Source organism: Eucyclogobius newberryi, unplaced genomic scaffold, assembly GCF_026437365.1.
Source record: "Eucyclogobius newberryi isolate DKJ021-1_F unplaced genomic scaffold, fEucNew1.0.hap1 SCAF_13, whole genome shotgun sequence".
In the NCBI taxonomy this organism is placed as follows: domain Eukaryota; kingdom Metazoa; phylum Chordata; class Actinopteri; order Gobiiformes; family Gobiidae; genus Eucyclogobius; species Eucyclogobius newberryi.
This window is the reverse complement of record NW_027315757.1, coordinates 30089183-30107223: the sequence shown is the minus strand read 5'-3', so window position 1 is coordinate 30107223 and position 18041 is coordinate 30089183. Positions and strand designations below refer to the sequence as shown.

General features: G+C 39.9%; 4 protein-coding genes across 4 annotated transcripts; 3 read left to right on the top strand and 1 right to left on the bottom strand.

The window, feature by feature from the left end:
- Window positions 1-364: 364 nt before the first annotated feature.
- Window positions 365-2782, top strand: drc3 (dynein regulatory complex subunit 3). Its single transcript, XM_072443861.1, has 12 exons — window positions 365-516; window positions 586-702; window positions 796-962; window positions 1042-1188; window positions 1278-1397; window positions 1478-1612; window positions 1646-1837; window positions 1911-2030; window positions 2106-2196; window positions 2272-2396; window positions 2473-2604; window positions 2684-2782. Exons 1-12 carry the CDS (start codon window positions 369-371, stop codon window positions 2780-2782), a joined length of 1593 nt encoding a protein of 530 aa, XP_072299962.1. The 5' UTR covers window positions 365-368.
- Window positions 2783-3624: 842 nt separating this feature from the next.
- gid4 (GID complex subunit 4 homolog) lies at window positions 3625-5221 on the top strand. The gene is made up of 6 exons (XM_072443406.1): window positions 3625-3938; window positions 4253-4312; window positions 4457-4564; window positions 4648-4749; window positions 4828-4958; window positions 5035-5221. The coding sequence occupies exons 1-6, from the start codon at window positions 3681-3683 to the stop codon at window positions 5096-5098; spliced, it is 723 nt and encodes a 240-aa protein (XP_072299507.1). The 5' UTR covers window positions 3625-3680; the 3' UTR covers window positions 5099-5221.
- A 2101-nt stretch (window positions 5222-7322) lies between these two features.
- noxo1a (NADPH oxidase organizer 1a) lies at window positions 7323-9934 on the top strand. Its single transcript, XM_072443405.1, has 8 exons — window positions 7323-7443; window positions 7506-7586; window positions 7660-7732; window positions 7797-7980; window positions 8154-8335; window positions 8405-8515; window positions 8946-9063; window positions 9132-9934. Exons 1-8 carry the CDS (start codon window positions 7378-7380, stop codon window positions 9850-9852), a joined length of 1536 nt encoding a protein of 511 aa, XP_072299506.1. The 5' UTR covers window positions 7323-7377; the 3' UTR covers window positions 9853-9934.
- Window positions 9935-10140: 206 nt separating this feature from the next.
- On the bottom strand, window positions 10141-17963 carry tbl3 (transducin beta like 3). The gene is made up of 23 exons (XM_072443404.1): window positions 17771-17963; window positions 17604-17655; window positions 17431-17526; window positions 17308-17355; window positions 17084-17225; window positions 16912-16996; window positions 16590-16760; window positions 16431-16506; window positions 16263-16359; window positions 15983-16200; window positions 15763-15904; window positions 15615-15673; window positions 15401-15507; window positions 14501-14636; window positions 13600-13839; window positions 13449-13519; window positions 13012-13168; window positions 12862-12920; window positions 12201-12304; window positions 11381-11452; window positions 11144-11302; window positions 10976-11069; window positions 10141-10737 (listed from the first exon to the last, which is right to left on the bottom strand). The coding sequence occupies exons 1-23, from the start codon at window positions 17800-17802 to the stop codon at window positions 10377-10379; spliced, it is 2778 nt and encodes a 925-aa protein (XP_072299505.1). The 5' UTR covers window positions 17803-17963; the 3' UTR covers window positions 10141-10376.
- Window positions 17964-18041: the final 78 nt, after the last annotated feature.

Sequence of the window (18041 nt, the reverse complement as noted above, 5' to 3'; positions counted from 1 at the left end):
CTTTACAATCCTGCAGTATCAACGACCAAATCAATCGTGGAAGAAGTGGTTTGTTGTATGTACACATAAAACACAAAATATGTATTATATTGGCAATAAATAAATACATATTAAAATACACATTTGAATTGTTGTTGTTGTTGTTGTTGATGGTGTTATTATCGCATTATATATGTCCCCCACACAGAAGCATCTAAAGTTTGTATTTTTTCAAGTACTGCGCCATTCTTTTGTGAAAGCATCTTGTTGCCTAGTAACAAAGTAAACACATATTGCGCTCGCACCATAGCTCAAGAGGTCTGCAGACTAGCCACAGTTCACGTTAACAAGAAAACAAAATAACATAGGGCGTAAAGATCAAGTGGACCATGAGTGGAAAAGGAGAAAAGGCTCGTATTACAGAGGAACATTTGCGGGCCATTGTAGCCGAACAATTTATAAAAGGTCCTGCAGGTCGTAACCAAGTGGAGCGATTAGAGTTTTATGAAGTCCAAAAACTTGACCTGGGATCCAAACGTAAGACATTTAAGGTTACTTACATTTAATAGTTTTTTTAATGACCAATCTAAATGTTTGTGGGTGCAGATATCTCAAGGATTGAGCGCCTGTGGGAATTTACATCCTTAACAACTCTTCACTTAAATAACAATTATATTCAGAAGATGGAGGGCCTTAGTCGTCTCACTAATCTAACATCCCTAAGTAAGATAAATGTTATATTTGCCAAATCATTTTGCACTTGCCATTACACATGTAAAAAAGGCTCCAATACAAACCAGCCTATATTTTATGCAGATTTGTCGTTCAACAACATAATGAAAATCGAGGGCCTGGAATCTTTGAAGAAACTGGAGGAACTGAACTTGCGCAATAACAAAATATCAGCGCTGGAAAACTTGGACTCTCTTGAGAAACTTGTTTCTTTAAATATGGCCAATAACATCCTTCAAGAACTGAGCCAAGTAAGCTACATAATGTGTATTAGACTACAATATATCATATTTGAAATAAAAAAAAAAAAAAACATTTTTCACAACGCAGATGTTGTATCTCAAGAATTTCAAAAATCTATTAACTCTCAACTTTTGTGGAAACCCCTTAAGTGAAGAGGAAAACTACAAATTGCACATAATTGCCTTCTTTCCAAATTTAAAATACCTTGACTACACATACATCAACAGAGAAACTGTGAGTATATTCATCTTTTTTCTTACAAAGTCATAATTGAATTACAATATTATACCATGCCTAACTATGATATACATTTATTTGCACAGAAAAAACAAGCATCTGTCAAATTCCACATTGAGCTTCAGAAACTTGATCTTGAAGAGGCAGAAAAAGAGAAAAAGACGGAGGCATTGAAAACACAGGAATCTGATTTACAACTGCATGCGGTACAATTTTTTTGCTTTGGTTTATATTGGTGGGGGCTTCAAAGACCAATTCAAGGAGCTTAACTCTCAGTGTATTTCAGGAGGCCTTTGTGGAATCATTGAATGGGTCTTTTCTATTTGAACACATGTTCAAATATGATCCACTGGCAAACAAACTACAAAGTGTGCCAGAAATATCTGCTCAACAGGAACCATATCCTTTATATCTTTTAATTTTCATTAATTGATACAAAAAATAAGTCTGATTCCTTAACGTATCACTTACATTCAAGGAGAAGATGACTGGGCTGTGTGTGCAGTTGTTTGAAACGGGCTTAGTGGAGCATAAGCGAAGACAAGCAGAGGTGAATTCCTTCTTCACAGGTCACAGAATGACCACAGCAGAGATAATGCAGAAAGAAACAGAGTTATTAGGGGCATTTGAAAAGTACTTCAAAGAGGTAAACCATTTTGCGTTGTATTTATGGATGTGCCCTAATGTTATTCATGTTTATGTGTATCATTTGTTAAAAGCTGAAAAATGAATCAGCAACAACATTTCAGACTTTTCAAGCTTCTGCCCACAAGGATGAGCTCAATAAACTGCAAAAACATTTGCTTACACTCGAGTTCAAACTAATAAGTCAGATAGAGGTAGGTGTACGCTCACCTTCAAATGTATAGTTGCATGTTCTTATATTACCTTTACAGTTGCTGTTGTTGGTGTAGATGATGATCAAAAAGCTGGATGTGGCCCTTGCAGAAATGGTTGGCGCCTTCTGCGATACTGCTCAAGAAATATATCCTTTAAGAAAAAATTGTATTTTTTAAATGAGATTTTCTGAATTAGAACTTGAATTTTACGTCACTTTGAGTTTTCGTTAATCTATCGATACATTTGCACAATGTCGAGAACTGGAGAATAAATATCATGAGAAAGTACAAGAGATTATTGCTGTTACAATCGAGGAGGTGACAAGAGACCATGGTGTGGAAGATTTGTCTGATGATGTGAAAATGGTACATTTTTGGTACAATTTGACCATTTTAATACTATGAAAGGAGAGAATCTTATCATGTGTTTGTTTGTTTCAAGGTGTTTTTAGACAAAGAAACAGTGATGGGAGCATTGACTACAGCTCATGAAAACCACCTTCTTGCCCTCCAAGACAGAGAAAACCTGCTGATCACCCGAGCCAATGCCTGGAAAAGCAAATGCATCAAAAAAGTATGTATTTGACATAATAACCTACATATATTTTATATTGGCGGCTCATAAGCAATATTTCTGAAAACATTATCTTCAGCTTCAAGAAAAAGAACTCCAGCGAAATAGAAAGACCCTTTCACATATTGCCAAGTATGTGGACCACTATGAGGAGGAGTTGCACAAAATTAATAGATGAATGTATAATTGTTTATAACATGTTTTTAACACAAAACAAGCGTAGCAAAATGAATACACCTAATAAAAGAGACTTGAGAAAAAATAAATTGTGATTTTCCTTTCTTTTAGACATTGCACAAACAGAAACAAGGTGGAAAATAAAAACGCCAGTAGCCACGTGTGCACCCAGCAGCATAAATAAAGCTAGAAGAACCGTGGATACTGTTGCCATGGGAATAGCTCGACTATCTTGTAACTGTAGGACGAGCTAAATCCAATTAGAAAATACAGAAAAAACTTATTGAAGTAAATCCCAGTAATACAGAGAACTATAGCTGTGTCCCATGGGACCTGGTTTCACATAATTATGAAAATTAATATTCACCTTTAAAATAGGTGTCACTGGTCAACAATGCAGCTTTACAGTATAGTTGCATTATACCAATACACTGTATGGGCACAGTAATTGATGATTATTCTATTTATATAACAAGTTCTAGAGTATAATGGAACTGGACCATTTAACCCTGTCAGAACCATTGACAATATCAGAACTGAAGAAGCTGCTTCGATGAGTATTCACCCTTTAAAACCTTTGTCCAGAGCTACATTCAGAGTCTGTTACTTTGGGTCACAGTAGAAATGGTCCCTTTAGCTTTATTTATACATAATTCTGTGTGCACCCATAGACTGTGTGGTCCAGACCATAATCATGACCATAATCCATCCATCACATCAGCATCACATCAGCATCACATCCACAGCGCCACAGTTCAAGTCCCATAATGCTTTACGAGACATTGTCCAATACATTTCTTTCTCCAGACAAGCTCCAGTTTTCAGCCAATGACACGGTCTGAGCTCAAATATGGGTCAAAGTTTTCCTTGCAGCTGACTGGCTTTCAGTCACAAAGTTCATGACGGTGGCGAACGAAAAGAGTTTTGCGCTCCGCATGCCGGGGCCGGTGCCGGTGCCGGTGCCGGTGCCGGTGCCGGTGCCGGTAGACAGTCCCGGCTCCCCTGGTGCGCTGCTTCCGTCCTCGGCCTCTCTTCACCCGCCGGCGCCGATCCGCGCACAGCAGCCCGGGATCAGCGCGGCGCTGTACAGCGGCTCACGGTTTCGGGGTCACCAAAAGAGCAAAGGGAACGCGTATGACGTGGAAGTGGTTTTGCAGGTATATTTGTACATCACATGCATGTTGACCTATGTTTAGTGGAATGACATTTCATTTTATTCACTGTAATAACGCAGTAATGAGGGTGCACCCATGGGTGCTCCAGCTCTGACTGCTAACTGACGTTAGCTTATTGCCTGTCATATTCATAGTCATACAAGCCTACATAGTACATACATGATCCAATTTACAGGTTTGGTTAGTAAAATATATCTCTACCATACAACAATGTTATTGAGGCATTTGAATCACATATTGATTACCCATTAAATAATCTAATCTAACATTGATGTGTAAAATATGTTTAAATGCAGCATGTGTCCGAAGAAGCCTCTTATGTGTGTGGATATCTGAAGATCAAAGGTCTTACAGAGGTAAACATCTGTGTGCCAACTGTGTCCATGTCATTTTACAACTGAGGATCAACCAAGCAGCTGAAGATGTCATCTGGCTTTGAAAGTACCGGTATGTTGTCAGTAAATATCATTTACATTTTGAATCCTCTTCTACTTTTCAAGGAGTATCCGACTCTCACAACATTTTTTGCTGGGGAAATAATCAGTCGTAAGAGGCCATTTTTAACCAGAAAGTGGGATGCAGACGAAGACGTTGACAGAAAACACTGGGTTTGTATTGACTTAACAGAGTGATTGTTACTTCTGTTGCAAATATATAGGTTATAAATCTATATTTATGTTTTTCCATCCAGGGCAAGTTTTGGCCTTTTTGCAAGTATGCCAAAAGCTTTAATTCTGATGACTTTGACTATGAGGCTCTGGAAAGGAGTGACTATATTTTCATGCGGTGGAAGGTAATGTGTTACTACTCCACACTTTTTCTGGTGCTAGGTATCTGACCTTTGGCTTCTCCCTCTTTTAACCCTCTAAAGGAGCAATTTTTAGTTCCAGACCACACCATCAAAGACATCAGTGGTGCATCTTTTGCAGGTTTCTACTACATTTGCTTTCAGAAATCTACTGCCATTATCGAGGGGTATTATTACCATAGGAGTTCTGAATGGTAAATTCATTTGTTTTTACTCCTTTTTTCAATTTGATCATAATGCATTGCTTGCATTTCTTTTTTTAATTTCCAGGTACCAGTCTTTAAATTTAAACATAATTCAAGAACGTAGCGTGCCCATCTTTGAATTCCGGTGACACATCAGGAGGTGTTTCGTGAAGGGGACGTTGTAAACTACCTTGTAAACGCCATGCCTGAACCTGTTTGTTTCTTCATGTGCAGTCTGAGAATGCACAGCTGAATGTGAAAAGGCACAAAGACTGAGGGGTCGAGTGGTCAAGTCACAGCACACGTATGCCAGGCTCCATGTGCAGCCGGCCGCAGTGTCATGAGTTCGATTGCTGACTCCGACTATTTACTGCATGTCCTCCCTTCTCTCTCATCCCTCATTTCACACTACTTTCTGGTCAATAAAGCCTTTTTATGTTCAGACAGGTTTATGAAACATAATACATTTTATGTACTAGTTACATTTACTCATAATTTAGAATCACGTTTGGGGAATGCAATATAGTATTTGACAATGAATGACCAACGATTTTATGTAATCTTAAGGGTCAATAAAAATATATATGCAATTTTAAGTTTGTAAGAAGTTGATTTTTTGGGATGTATGATTTAATATTTATTATCCTTCATGAAGCCATAGGCTAATGTAAGATCATTTTGTATGAGAAATATAATTAAAAGAAAATGTACCACAACATTTTTATATGTTTGATTTGATTTTTAGGATATACTCCATTGCACTGGAAACAGCTAGTTAAAGTATTACCACTAGATGTCACAACTGAGCCTTGTATTGGCCTGTTTGAGCTTTGTTAAAGGGAGTGTCTACAGAGCAGCGGCGCGCGGCCGAAACTGCATGGGGTTTAAGGATGCAAGGAAATAAGCAGAGGTAGACTGGTCAGCCAAGGAAGAGTAAAGTTCCGTCCATCCATCTTCCACTTTATCCAAAGCCAGGTCGCGGTGGCAGCAGTCTAAACAGGGACTTCCATCTCCCCGACACTTCCTCCAGCTCCTCTGGGGATCCCAAGGCGTTCCCAGGCCAGCCGAGGGACATATACCCTTCAGCATGTCCTGGGTCTTCCCCAGGGCCTCCTTCCGGTAGGACATGCCTGGAACATCTCCCCAGGGAGGGAACCAGGATGCATCCGGAACAGATGCCCGAGCCACCTCAGCTGGCTCCTCTCGACGTGGAGGAGCAGCGGCTCTACTCTGAGCCCCTCACTCTAGGAAGCACCCAACCACCCTTGCGGAGGAAACTCATTTCGACCACTTGTATCCACGATCAGGACCATAGGTGAGGGTAGGAACATAGATTGAGAGCTTTGCCTTTCGACTCAGCTCCTTTTTCACCACAGTAACAGTTTGATACGGCGACCGCATCGCTGCAGATGCTGCACTGATTTGCCCGTCAATCTTACACTCCATCCTTCCCTAACGTAGAGTTACCAGTACTTAATAGTAGTCAGTAAAAGTACAAAAAAAAAACACTCGGTGGTCGAGTGGTTAAGGCATCAGCACACGTGCCAGGCTCCATGTGTAGCCGGCCACAGTGTTGTGAGTTTGAATCCCTGACTGACAATTTACTTCATGTCCTCCCTTCTCTCTCATCCCCATTTCACACTTAACTGTCTTGTGTAATAAAGCCTATGGGCCAAAAATCCTTTAAAATAAAAAAATGATTTGGGGACACAACTACTAATAGAGTAAGCTTAACATCTGACATATCATTTGAATTGTATTTATTCAGAAGAACAAAACCTTAATGTGAAAAGTCCTGTATTTTCAAATGATTGCTCACAAAAATGAGACAATAAATATCTGAAGGATCGGTACAAGAAACACAAATGTTCAAATAATCTATTATCTATACAACATAAAGCTTTTGTCCATTGAAGACTTGCAGTGGGAAGAGTAACCAAGGTATAACGTTTTACACTGGTTTCGTTTCTTCTAAATTCATCAGTTACTTTAAAAATCCACTTATCTTACACGCGTCATCAAGCGTTCAGATTTCTCTTTTGGCATGTAAACACAAACAAAAATTTTATCTAAATATTTGATCATCTGATGTTATTTTTACTGGCCATGTGCGGTAAATGACACTGATATCCTCTTGAAGTTGGAGTAAAATATGCAGTCTGAAAACAATTCGCACAAGTTTTATTTTCAAAAGTTACTCAAGGAAAAGTAACAGAGTACAAACAAAAGATTACTAATATATAGTTTTACAAAGCTTAGAAAAGGAAAGAAAGGAAAAATGACAGTTCCATAAACTTGACTTCCTGCTGCTTAAAATAGAGCTTTTCCACGCCTGAGTCGCAGAGCCACACCTTCTGACAGTGGCTTATAAATCCAGCTGCCGACTCACTCACACAGCTCAGGACCTCCTCACATCTTTTTGGGTGTCATGGATTCTCAGAGGTACCCAATCAGCGTGCGTTTGCTCGGCGTGATGCACAAAGAAAAGAAAAAGGTACTAGTTTTATTTGAGGCGATGGTTTGCAAGCAATTTACAAGTGATCATTTGTATTTCAGTTGTACATGGTCTCTGTTCTTTGGTCGGATCAGAATGATATTGTGGTATATAGGACTTTTAGAGACTTCCAGGAATTCCACGTGAGTAGGATTATTAATAGGACAAGTATTGCAAATTGTTTTAACTTAGACTCACGTCACTTCATATTGCCAGAAACAAATGAAGGCAGCGTTTCCAGCAGCAAGCAAAATGAAAAAATCCACAAGAGTTATTCCCAAATTCCATCGTAAGTATTGCATGTTCTGCCTGTTTTTATCCGTGAAGTTTTGCCTATGTGCAACATATTTCAGACAAAAGAGTGAGGCACAGAGACCAGAAGAAGACTCCAACCAAGTCTCTTGTGCGACTCAAGCTTCTACAGAAATATTGCACTGAACTGCTGAGCTGCGAGCCCAGAGTTTGTCAGTGCACAGACCTGATCCAATTTTTTCACCCAAATGAGCAAGATCTTCAACCAGAGTTTTCCAATAACAGGTGGGACAATTTCAAAATATGTATAATGCAGAGGCATAACTATATGGACAATGTATTCATTAAAAACTACCTTATTGAAACATTTATAACAAGTTTATAGATGTACTCACTAAAATATCACATTCTCTCCATTGTCCCGCTACTTCTTTAACTTCTTCCCGGTGTTATTTCAGCATCATGATCATGCCTTCAAATGATGAGCTCAAAGATAATTTCAGTGGTGGAAATGTGACAAAACCATTTGTGACAGAGACTTACTGCTGTGTGGCCGCATATGAGACAAAGGACACCAAAAACAAACCCTTTAAAGTGGCTGCAGAGGAGAAAGTAGATGTACTTATCAAGGACAAAGGAGGTGAGAAATACACGTGTTACAAAGTGTTTGGCTACATTCCGTTAGATTTGTGAATTTATGTTGTTACAGGGTGGTGGCTTGTAGAAAACGATGAAAAGCGAATGGCTTGGTTTCCTGCTCCTTATCTGGAGAAACTTGAGGATGACAATGGGGATGAAATAGAAGAGCCGACAGAACGGGGTAAAAACCCTTCTGAGTCACGGGTGTCCTAAGCTTTGTCACTGCGGGCCGCTAATTGTTACATACACATAGCTATCGATACTGTGAGTCATTCAAAACAATTGCTGTTATTTAACATGTACAGATTAATCCAGACTGACTCCAAAATATTAGCTGTGAAGATTATTTACCCCCCCCTTTTTTATATATGTTCAGCGTCTTTGGGTCACTGAAAAGCGCTATATAAATAAAATGTATTATTATTATTATTATTATAATGGTAGAGGATTGATGTCAATATAATGTGGGCCACTTAAATTGGTCTGAGAGCCGCATTTGGCCCCTGTGCCAGAGTTTGGACACCTCTGCATCAAATCAACAAGAGCGCAATATGTTGGATAAAAACAAAAACCAAAGTAGTTTAATAGTTGTTTGTACCATTACGCTTAAGGAACGCTCTATACTGCAATAAAGAAATACAAAGCCACCAAAGATGATGAGATCTCAGTTGTCATGGGCGCTGTGGTAGAAATCCTGCAAAAAACAGATAATGGATGGTGGCTTGTCAGGTAATTTGTAAAATAATGATGTTATAATAATTAATGAACCATGTAAAGTTTTTTTTCTCTTTTGTCAGATACAAAGAGACGGCAGGTTACATACCCTCAGTTTACCTACGATCCCATAACAACCCACATATGTGTCTGACACCAAGACTTCCAGAGCGCCGGAGTTCGCTGGAAATTCCCTCTTTGGCGCGGCAATCTCAATTCAGCCGATCCCAAGCAAACCTGCTGGAAATGCCATCCTCCCGACCATCTTCGCCACACCTACTAAAGCCAGAAAGCAAGCAGAAGTCGCAATCTCTTAACGTCCTACCGGCGCGCTCGCAAACACGGCTGGCTGCCGTCCCCACTTCCAATGTCAATGTTACAAATGGCACCGCGCTTCGCCACCCTCCGCCCACAATCACCGTGGAAATGGATGACAATGACGACAATGATGATGAGGGGAGAAGCGTCGCAGATTACAGACGGGGCAGCTTCGACAGCGAGATTGATTTTTGTTTCAGCGATGACCTCAGTTACTCATCCGGGGGCTCGTCTCTAAACCTGAGCGCAGCAGAGGACGGGCCACGCTTTGCTCTTCCACCGCCCAGAAACCATCAACTGAGTCCATCCGCTGGAGCCGGGATGACGCCAAGTGTTTCGGACCCGAGCCTCTTCAAGTGTCCCCCCGCCTCGCCGAAAGTGCCGCCCAGGCCAAAGCCGCAGCAGATTTTGACCCGCTGCACCACCATCACCAGGAAGAACGCAGCCAAGGGGAGCAACACTCAAACCGGAATAGTCAGTAGTTAGTGAGAAGGCATCCGTCCAATGTGAACAATATTGAAAACTCAAAAAGCTGGTGACATTTTGGAAGATATTTTAATTGTAGGCATAAATGTAATTGTTTAGTTTAGAATAATACATTGGGTTTTTGTAATGGTAAAAATCTCATTGTATAATCAATAATGAGTTGCTAATTCGATAGAAACAGAAGTATTTATTGTCTGTCTAATAAACAAATCAAGAAAATAAAACATCTTAAATAAAGGAATGTCCATTTTACTTCTGTAAGCAACATACAGACCGAGCTGGCCATTCAGGTTCAGACAATAGACAGGGACTTACTTTCATTCTTTCCTGTCAGCTTCCTTGTGACAGAGGGTTGTCTTTTAAAACTAACTGAGTAAGTGTTGACAATCCTTTTGCAGGCGTGTAACAGGAACAGCCACAAAGTAGTAGAGTATTTCCAGACACCGATTTGGTCTTTCAAATAACTTTCCACCGCAAGTCGAGTCCTTAAGATGAATCTATCTTTGTGTGGTCACTTTGTGTGGTCAGCTGGCCAAAGTCTGACACCGTGCTTCTGAAAGAATGTTCATCTCTTTAAACGTCATGTGATCGCCTGTCTCATCTTGTCGTTCCTCGTCTTCTGAACTCTCCTCACTTTCAGAATGATTCCCATTTGTCTGCGCTCCATTTTGTTTCGTCTTGATGGCAGAGGCTTTGTTCGTGGCACTAACCTCCTCAGCCCCCTCATCCTCCTCCACCGCATCTGAAGTCTTTTCCTCTTCCTCACAGTCACTGCCACACTCCTCATCTTTATCACCATAATCTGATGGCTTTTCCTTGTCAGTTGCAACAAAAAGTGGTGCTGATCCAAGAGGAGAAGTGTCCATCTCTTCATCTTGGTCCAATCTACAGAAAATGGGGAATTTGAGTTGGCTTTTAATGTTTATGTTATGTTCTTTATGTTTTATAAATCTGTATATATCCTCCATTAACATTCTTAACTTCAAGAAAAACACATTACGGTAAAATGCAAGAGCAGTTTGTCATTAAAGCACAAGGTCGTGTGAAGTTACATTGGTTAATGGTTACACAAAGTTAATGCAACAATGCAGCCAGTGTGTTTTGGAAAAACATTATACCATACCTGGCTGGTGCTCCGACCACTCTCATTTTCTGCCACATGTAGTTCAAAAACATGGATGACTGCATCAAATTCCCAATCCTCTGCATGTGTCTTTCTGTGAGAATGAAAATAACTGTATTAAAAACTTGGTTCATGCGTTCTTTTGCCCGAGATGATCTCCTTTCTGACCGGTGTAAGGGATGAGGCCCTCCAGGTGAGCTCTGGCCGCCTGGTACTGCAGCAGCTCCTCGGGTGGAAGGTGAGTGAGCAGGACCTGCAGAACAGCCTGGGCTTGAAGGCAATTCCTGGCATTGGTGTTCCAAACCACACAGAAACGCAGCAGTGACTCTGAGCAGACACAAACATTCGAATTAGTTTGTCATCTGTGGCTAGAATTGGGAAAGCAGATTTAGCATTTACTTATACCTTTTTGATCCTGACGAAGTTTCATCACCGTCTTCTCCAACAATTCTTTACCGTTTTCTGTTTGCTGGATTGCTGAAATTGAAAAATACATACCTTGAGTTTTAAAGAACGTATTTTCAACAGGATCAACAATCAGGTTGGGAAACAACAAGCACAGAAATGCATCGAAATTACTAATACACAAGGGTTAAAACATAAGGCAATAATCAGTTTTAAAACCACATATTTCCTGGTAGTCACAAGACAACAATGGAAGAATTGTTTATGACATCGAAGCAGACGGTGTACTGTATTTCTCAACACAAAAAGATGCTGACAGAAGGATGAGCAGATGAGATAAGATAACCCCAGACCAGTATTCAAAATACACTATGTATTACCGTATGTAGTACAATATTACTGTTAGGAAACAAAGAGGGTAAGTTTCTGTTGAAACAAACAACTTCTTCCACTTCAGGAAGGCCCGCCCAATGGACGGGACTTACCACAGAATAGTATAAATATCCGAGTTCCTGGCCTAAATTCGCTTATTGACAATGACTCTTGGATGAGAGTCGAAACGTCTAGTTCTTTCTAAACTGAGTCCAGATGACTACAACTGAACCTTTTTCTACAATCACTGTTAGGAGCTATTTAGGATCAGTCAGTTTTAAGTTTAGCCCAGTGTTTGCCTGTCGTAGCTGCATAATGAGACAGGGCACTGATGCAATGCACTATTACTTGTTGTTTTTGTAACTCTGACCCTCTGATGCAGACAATGGTATAGCGCAGTGTGCAGAAATAGACACAAGCACAACATAGTGAGAATTTAAAGTCATACCTCTGATAACCATGAGCACAGTATGAGGCTGGTCCAGAGAGATTGCGAGGCCAAGAGCTTTCAGATACTTCTTTTGATGAAGGAGATTCGACAACTCTTGCTGTCTGTACACACAATAAAACACTTTCATTACCCTTAATTTAAACAGGCAAGCTTTTTCTTACTTATGATGATGATATTACAGTGAAAGGGATGTCTTGGATTATTGTTTGCACTTTGGTGCATTTGCAAACTTAACTTGTAAAAACATAAATGATGCCCAGAGCAAATATTATTGAAAAAGGAATGTTTGCACGCACTTTGCATTAAACATAAAAAGGTCTATACAGTCCTTGGCTCCTCCTAAAGGAAAATATGGACCTTTTCTCAGTTAAGCAAGTATTTGTCATCAATCAAAATGTGCTCAAAAGAATTTCAACACAAAAAGATATTGAGAGAATTGAAATTAAGGATCCTTTTTGCCATTTGAAAGTGACTGCTGTCCTAATGTGTTTGGTGTTTTTGTGTAATGTGTGTGATAAATCTTTAATTCATTATAAAAAAGATTTAAATAAGAAAAGAATGATGCTCCTTGTTCTGATATCAGTTGAGTGCCACATTTGAGTGGTGATTTTGAAAGTGTAAAAAATTAAAAGACACAAACAAGTTATTTTAAACTAACTTGAGTATCTGGTCTTCCTGCTTGGCCTGTTCCTCTGCAAGCTCCACTTTAGTTACATCCTAAATATCAACCCAGAACAAAATATATTGAGTCACAATTTAAAACAAAAGTGGCTCTAATAAAACAAAACGTGTTTGTAAGCAACATTACCTCCCACACAGTGATACTTGAGTCTGCTGATCCTGTCACCATCCGATCATCCTTAAGACTGTTGTGGAGACCCCAGACTTTGTCTTGATGGGCATCTAATGTCTTCACACACTCGTTGTTTTTTATGGTCCACAGCTTTACCAACCCATCCGAGCCACTGACAATAATACAGTATAAAAAAAGATCTATTATCAGAAAAAATAATCTAAATCATTTCAGAATTTTAGGTTATAATCCAGAGCTGCCAACACAAGCATGGAAAGGAGGAAAATTGCTGCATATTTCATATTATGAACACAATAAAAAGAAACGAAGCATTGAATTGTTTCTTAATTATTGAACTCTAGTTTGACATTTTGTATTGTAAAAATGTCAACATAAATAACGACGAAGTAACAGTATGTAACAGTGTATACCGGTATGTTAACTTGATTTACCTGGTGAGGAGCTGAGTTCCTCGACTTACAAAGATGACTTTCAACACAGACGCGTCATGTCCCTCAAAAGTCTTGAAAACATAAGTCAAATCAAGTAAGACTATTTCAGCATGGATAATAAATCTGCTTATGACATTGAACCTTCCCACACCTTTAGACAGCTGAAGTCCTGCAGACCCCAGAGCTTGGTGGTCCCATCGGCAGAGGATGTAGCCAACACCTGATCAACAGAAGAAAAACAAACAGCCCACACGCCACGGCGATGACCCCGAAACACACCAAGGAGACCAAGGCCTTCCTCAACGGCCAAAGACCACAACTTCGCAGTGCGGTCCTGCGATCCAGAGGCAAGCAGCTTGTCATTAGGCGACACTGCGACGCTGTTTACATCCTGAGGGGAACAACGGAAAACTTAATTTCAAATAAGTGTAAATACAAGTACAAAAGCGTAAATTACCAGAAATTCCAATGATAAAAAATATATACATTTTAATACTGCAAACAAAATTCCAGGATTTACTGTGATAAAATGTACATATATGATGATATGTCTGTGATGTATTTTATCTGCATAATAGTGATATGACCATATTTGTATATTATCGGCATCATTAGTCTAAGAGAAAAACGGCATGTGACAAACTGCATTTGTTTGTGAAGGTGTCGTAAAGATGGAGCAATGGAATGCTTATCCTAGGGAGGGGGTGTAACAGCCCAGGGGAGTTAGGTAAACACCCAATGCTTTATCTCTAAGGAAAATACCAACTGTTGTAAAAGACAAGTGCCTTGATGTGAAGCTGACCAATGAGAATGTGACCCGTCTATTTCATGATTTCTAATAAAACCAACCTGCATGAGAAAAAACGTTGTGAGACTAATGAGGGTCGCCAGGCTGCTTACAACAGCCTTGGCGACGCGGCCCGGCGGTTTCTCCCATGCATGCTACACAAAATCTGACGTTTCTGTATTGTTTCATATTCTAAGTTGAATTGTGTTCTCTGTGTATTAAGGAATAGCATTGGTGTATGTCTAATTCCATGACATTTACTCACCTTGTCGTGAGCCTTCTCGGTGGTCCGGGCAGCGAGCTGGTGGATCTCTGTTCCAGTATCAGAGATGTTCTGAGGCAGATCCCACACCTTTATGGTACAATCCTGACTGCCAGAAACTAGAAACGATGACTTCAATCTGCACAGACAAATGTGTATAATTTTATTTTAACATCATTACTTTCAAATTGTGTCTACTACTGGGTCACTCCACAACCTACTAGTGATGAAAAGAAGGGGAAATACTTCCAGATTCATGCACCAAATGTTTCCACTCGTATTTTTGAAATTGCCCGCAAAAAAAAGTGTTTTGGAGTCCGGTATCATTTACATCAAAGCAGTTACCAGGGCGATTAGAGTTTTTTAATCGCCATAGTGATTAGAAAATTCGAAATCGCCACGCTACATCATCAACAGATGACGCTTTATTACAGTACTCAATGGTGGAACTGTTGTGGTTGTGTTTACTCATGGGAGCCTGTAGCGTTCAATCATATTTTTTTAAATCTTTTTTTGAGTTGTTACGTCGAAACAGCGTGTGGGAAACCAACTTACTTCCGCGTTTTGCGGCATTACCCGACCCATATTGGCAACTCGCACATCATGGAACGCTCAGCCGTCTGACAGACGGTTGGTTAGCGAGGGAGAAATCTGCTTTGAAAGTTTGTGTTTGCCGAAGTTACGCCCAAAACTCTTACGTCCAAGGTAAGTTTGGTGAAGTGAAGATCAATTATACAAATGAACAGTTATCCATTTATGGTATTTTTATGATGCCTACAAGTGGTATTTTCTGATGAGAGTTGAAAAAAACAAAAAAACAAACACCTTATTTTAAATTTGGACCTTTCTGTTACACTTCAGTGTGGAGTGACCCTACGATGAATTTGAGCTTTACTGCCTTACTTGGAAAATATAATGGAGCCTACAGCATTTGTATGACTCAAGCCATAAGCCACACAGTGAACCTGACCACTGTCACTGTCCATCTGCCACACACGCACTGACCGGTCCTAAAAGCATACGAAAGCAAACTTATTGTTGTGAATGTTGATTTCTGTTAGCCATTATTCTATGAAGCAAATCTGCCATTGATGTAGGAAGTTGAGTCAACACTGACCTTTGCACAACTTGCAAAAAGTGATCCTTTTCTGAAAACATCCAGTGAGAGGACAGTATCTAATAAACATAAAAGGCCAACATTTTGAATCCAAATTACTCAAAAATCATTTGATCATGGTTCACACTGCCCTCCGCTGGTTACTGACCTGTGTGTCCATAAAGTATCTGGCAGCTGTTTGTTTGCAGTTCGAATACTTTGAGCTGGCAGCTGTTTGTTGCCACTACAATGTGACTGTCCGTTTCCCCCAGAAATTTTACATCCAGCACTTCATCATTGTAACCCACAAACTGAAAAATAAGAGTCATGGCTCTGTAAGTAGCGATACCAAGAATATTAAATCTCATCTCAAGGCCAATAATCAGCACCTGTTGTTGTGTGGTCAGAGCTGGCAGTTGGTAGAGGAGTATGTTATGCTCAGCAGTAACTGTAGCGAGTCTGGAGGAGGCAGGTAGGTGAAGCAAGTAAGTCAAGCTGCGCGGGTCATCCTCCTTTTCTTCACTATCATCAGAAGAGGTCAGAGTAGAGGGAAGAGGCTGGGTGAAGACACAACGGGCTGTGCTTGCTTCCCACACTCTTAACACACCTGTAAGGGGGAATGGAATTAAATGATGAATACTTTTATATTATACAGTTAAGCATTTTTACCTTTGCTTCCTGCGGTTACAAAATGCAATCCCTTGTTTTTCACACCAATTTCAGAAAAGTCATCTTCTTCAGGTAGCAGTACTACGCCCTCTACAGCCTGGAAAATAAATAAAACACTAAATTTGGACCAACTGACTCTGAAGCCACAAAAGCACCCGCACAGCATACCTCATACACAGGAACAGTGCGTTTGACTTTTTGAGTTTTCAAGTCCCAAACTGTACAGATTTTATCTCTTCCTGAACTGTAATGAACAATTACCACAAAATAGAAGTAAATTGATTTCCAGATAGAAATCAAATGTTGCTCTGTGTGTTTCCCCAGTACCTGATCATAGTTTGGCCATCACAGCTAAAACTAAGGCCTGTGACAGCGCTGTAGTGGCTCTGAAGCACACACACACACTGACTGGAGCGAAGGTCCCACACCCTGATGCCACAGTCTATTGAGGAAGAAAAGAGCTGGAGCTTCAGAGCATCTGGATGAAACTGAACAAGGCTACAAGGCAAGAATAAGAATTGATTATTAGTTTTTGTCCAGATTTTACAAGAAAAGGTTTAACGTGCTGTCTCGATGTATGCATGCACATATAGATGTTTACTACAATACAATAGTAGATCTGAATTACATCTGTTTGAACTGCACTTACTGAACAACACCTGATGAACCCTTGAGATTGTGGGTGCAGTATTGCTTTAACACATCCCATAGTTTTATGGTGCCGTCGCAACCACCTAGAAATAAACAAGATATTTTAATAGATTGCTATTGCTTAGATTGATAATGCCCAAAGCAGCACACAATTATGATCATAAAATGACCTGTGGCCAGTAGAGTAGAGGTCGTGTCAAACGTCATACTAGCCACTGGTACAGTGTGAATAGCCTTCCAGGACCGAGTACACTGAGCTCTTCTCCAGTCCCACTGCTTCAGCAGCAGAGCCCTGCTGGCTGTGACTAGAAACTGTTAAACAGATAAAGAGGAAGGCAAAGTCAATTTAAGTATTTTAAAACTAAGTACAGGGAACAGGTAACCATTTTCAAACCTCATCATCACAGCTGAGGGCAAATGATGTTATGTCCTCTTGGTCATCCTAAATTAAAGGCGGATATTAGAAAAGTTTGTAGTGACAGATACTGTGCAGTTTGTAGATCATTCAGTAACTCACGTGTTCAATTCTGTGGACAATCTTTCCCGTGCCGATTTCTAACACATTGACATGTGAGCCACTAATACAAAAAATGTACTGCTCATTTTTGCTGACCTAAGATAAAACCATTGAAAAGGTAAGTACCGGTTGGTATTCACGCACATTTCAATGCATTTATTTAGACTCCTTACCTGGACCTTTCCGCCTTTGTAAAAAGGCTCTATCTTGCTTAAAACGGAATAGCTGCAAATAGATAATAATAAATGCACTCGTCCGCAAATACACTACAGCTAGCATTAGCTTCTGATGGCTAGAAATGTGCAATGAGTGGGCTGCGAGGAAAAGGTTTCACACTTACTTTGTTTTGAATTGAAGGTTGGTGTTTGCCATAATTTAAACAAGAACTACCAAACAAATGTCCGTATTCAGAAATATATAATACGTTTTCATTCGCACGTTGGCTTCAGTCAACACATGTGAAGCGAGTCGCACACAATGTACGTCATTCGAGCGGACGGAGTTGTGATAGGTTCGTTTTTACTCAGCATCGAGTTGAGTTTTTGATCATGTAAACATTGTTTTGTTTTTTTATAAATGAGGTGAGGAATTTAAACATATAAATATCCTAT

Bases quoted from the DNA above. Each gene is read 5' to 3' on its own strand.
- drc3 (XM_072443861.1), top strand. From the start codon at position 369: ATGAGTGGAAAAGGAGAAAAGGCTCGTATTACAGAGGAACATTTGCGG. The intron at 963-1,041 runs GTAAGCTACATA...TTCACAACGCAG, and splicing joins TCCTTCAAGAACTGAGCCAA to ATGTTGTATCTCAAGAATTT. The intron at 1,189-1,277 runs GTGAGTATATTC...TTATTTGCACAG, and splicing joins CATACATCAACAGAGAAACT to AAAAAACAAGCATCTGTCAA.
- gid4 (XM_072443406.1), top strand. From the start codon at position 3,681: ATGACGGTGGCGAACGAAAAGAGTTTTGCGCTCCGCATGCCGGGGCCG. The intron at 4,313-4,456 runs GTAAACATCTGT...CTACTTTTCAAG, and splicing joins AGATCAAAGGTCTTACAGAG to GAGTATCCGACTCTCACAAC. The intron at 4,750-4,827 runs GTAATGTGTTAC...AACCCTCTAAAG, and splicing joins ATATTTTCATGCGGTGGAAG to GAGCAATTTTTAGTTCCAGA.
- noxo1a (XM_072443405.1), top strand. From the start codon at position 7,378: ATGGATTCTCAGAGGTACCCAATCAGCGTGCGTTTGCTCGGCGTGATG. The intron at 8,336-8,404 runs GTGAGAAATACA...ATGTTGTTACAG, and splicing joins ACTTATCAAGGACAAAGGAG to GGTGGTGGCTTGTAGAAAAC. The intron at 9,064-9,131 runs GTAATTTGTAAA...CTCTTTTGTCAG, and splicing joins AATGGATGGTGGCTTGTCAG to ATACAAAGAGACGGCAGGTT.
- tbl3 (XM_072443404.1), bottom strand. From the start codon at position 17,802: ATGGCAAACACCAACCTTCAATTCAAAACAAA. The intron at 17,527-17,603 runs GTAAGGAGTCTA...GTTTTATCTTAG, and splicing joins ACAAAGGCGGAAAGGTCCAG to GTCAGCAAAAATGAGCAGTA. The intron at 16,997-17,083 runs GTCATTTTATGA...GTTTATTTCTAG, and splicing joins CTCTACTCTACTGGCCACAG to GTGGTTGCGACGGCACCATA.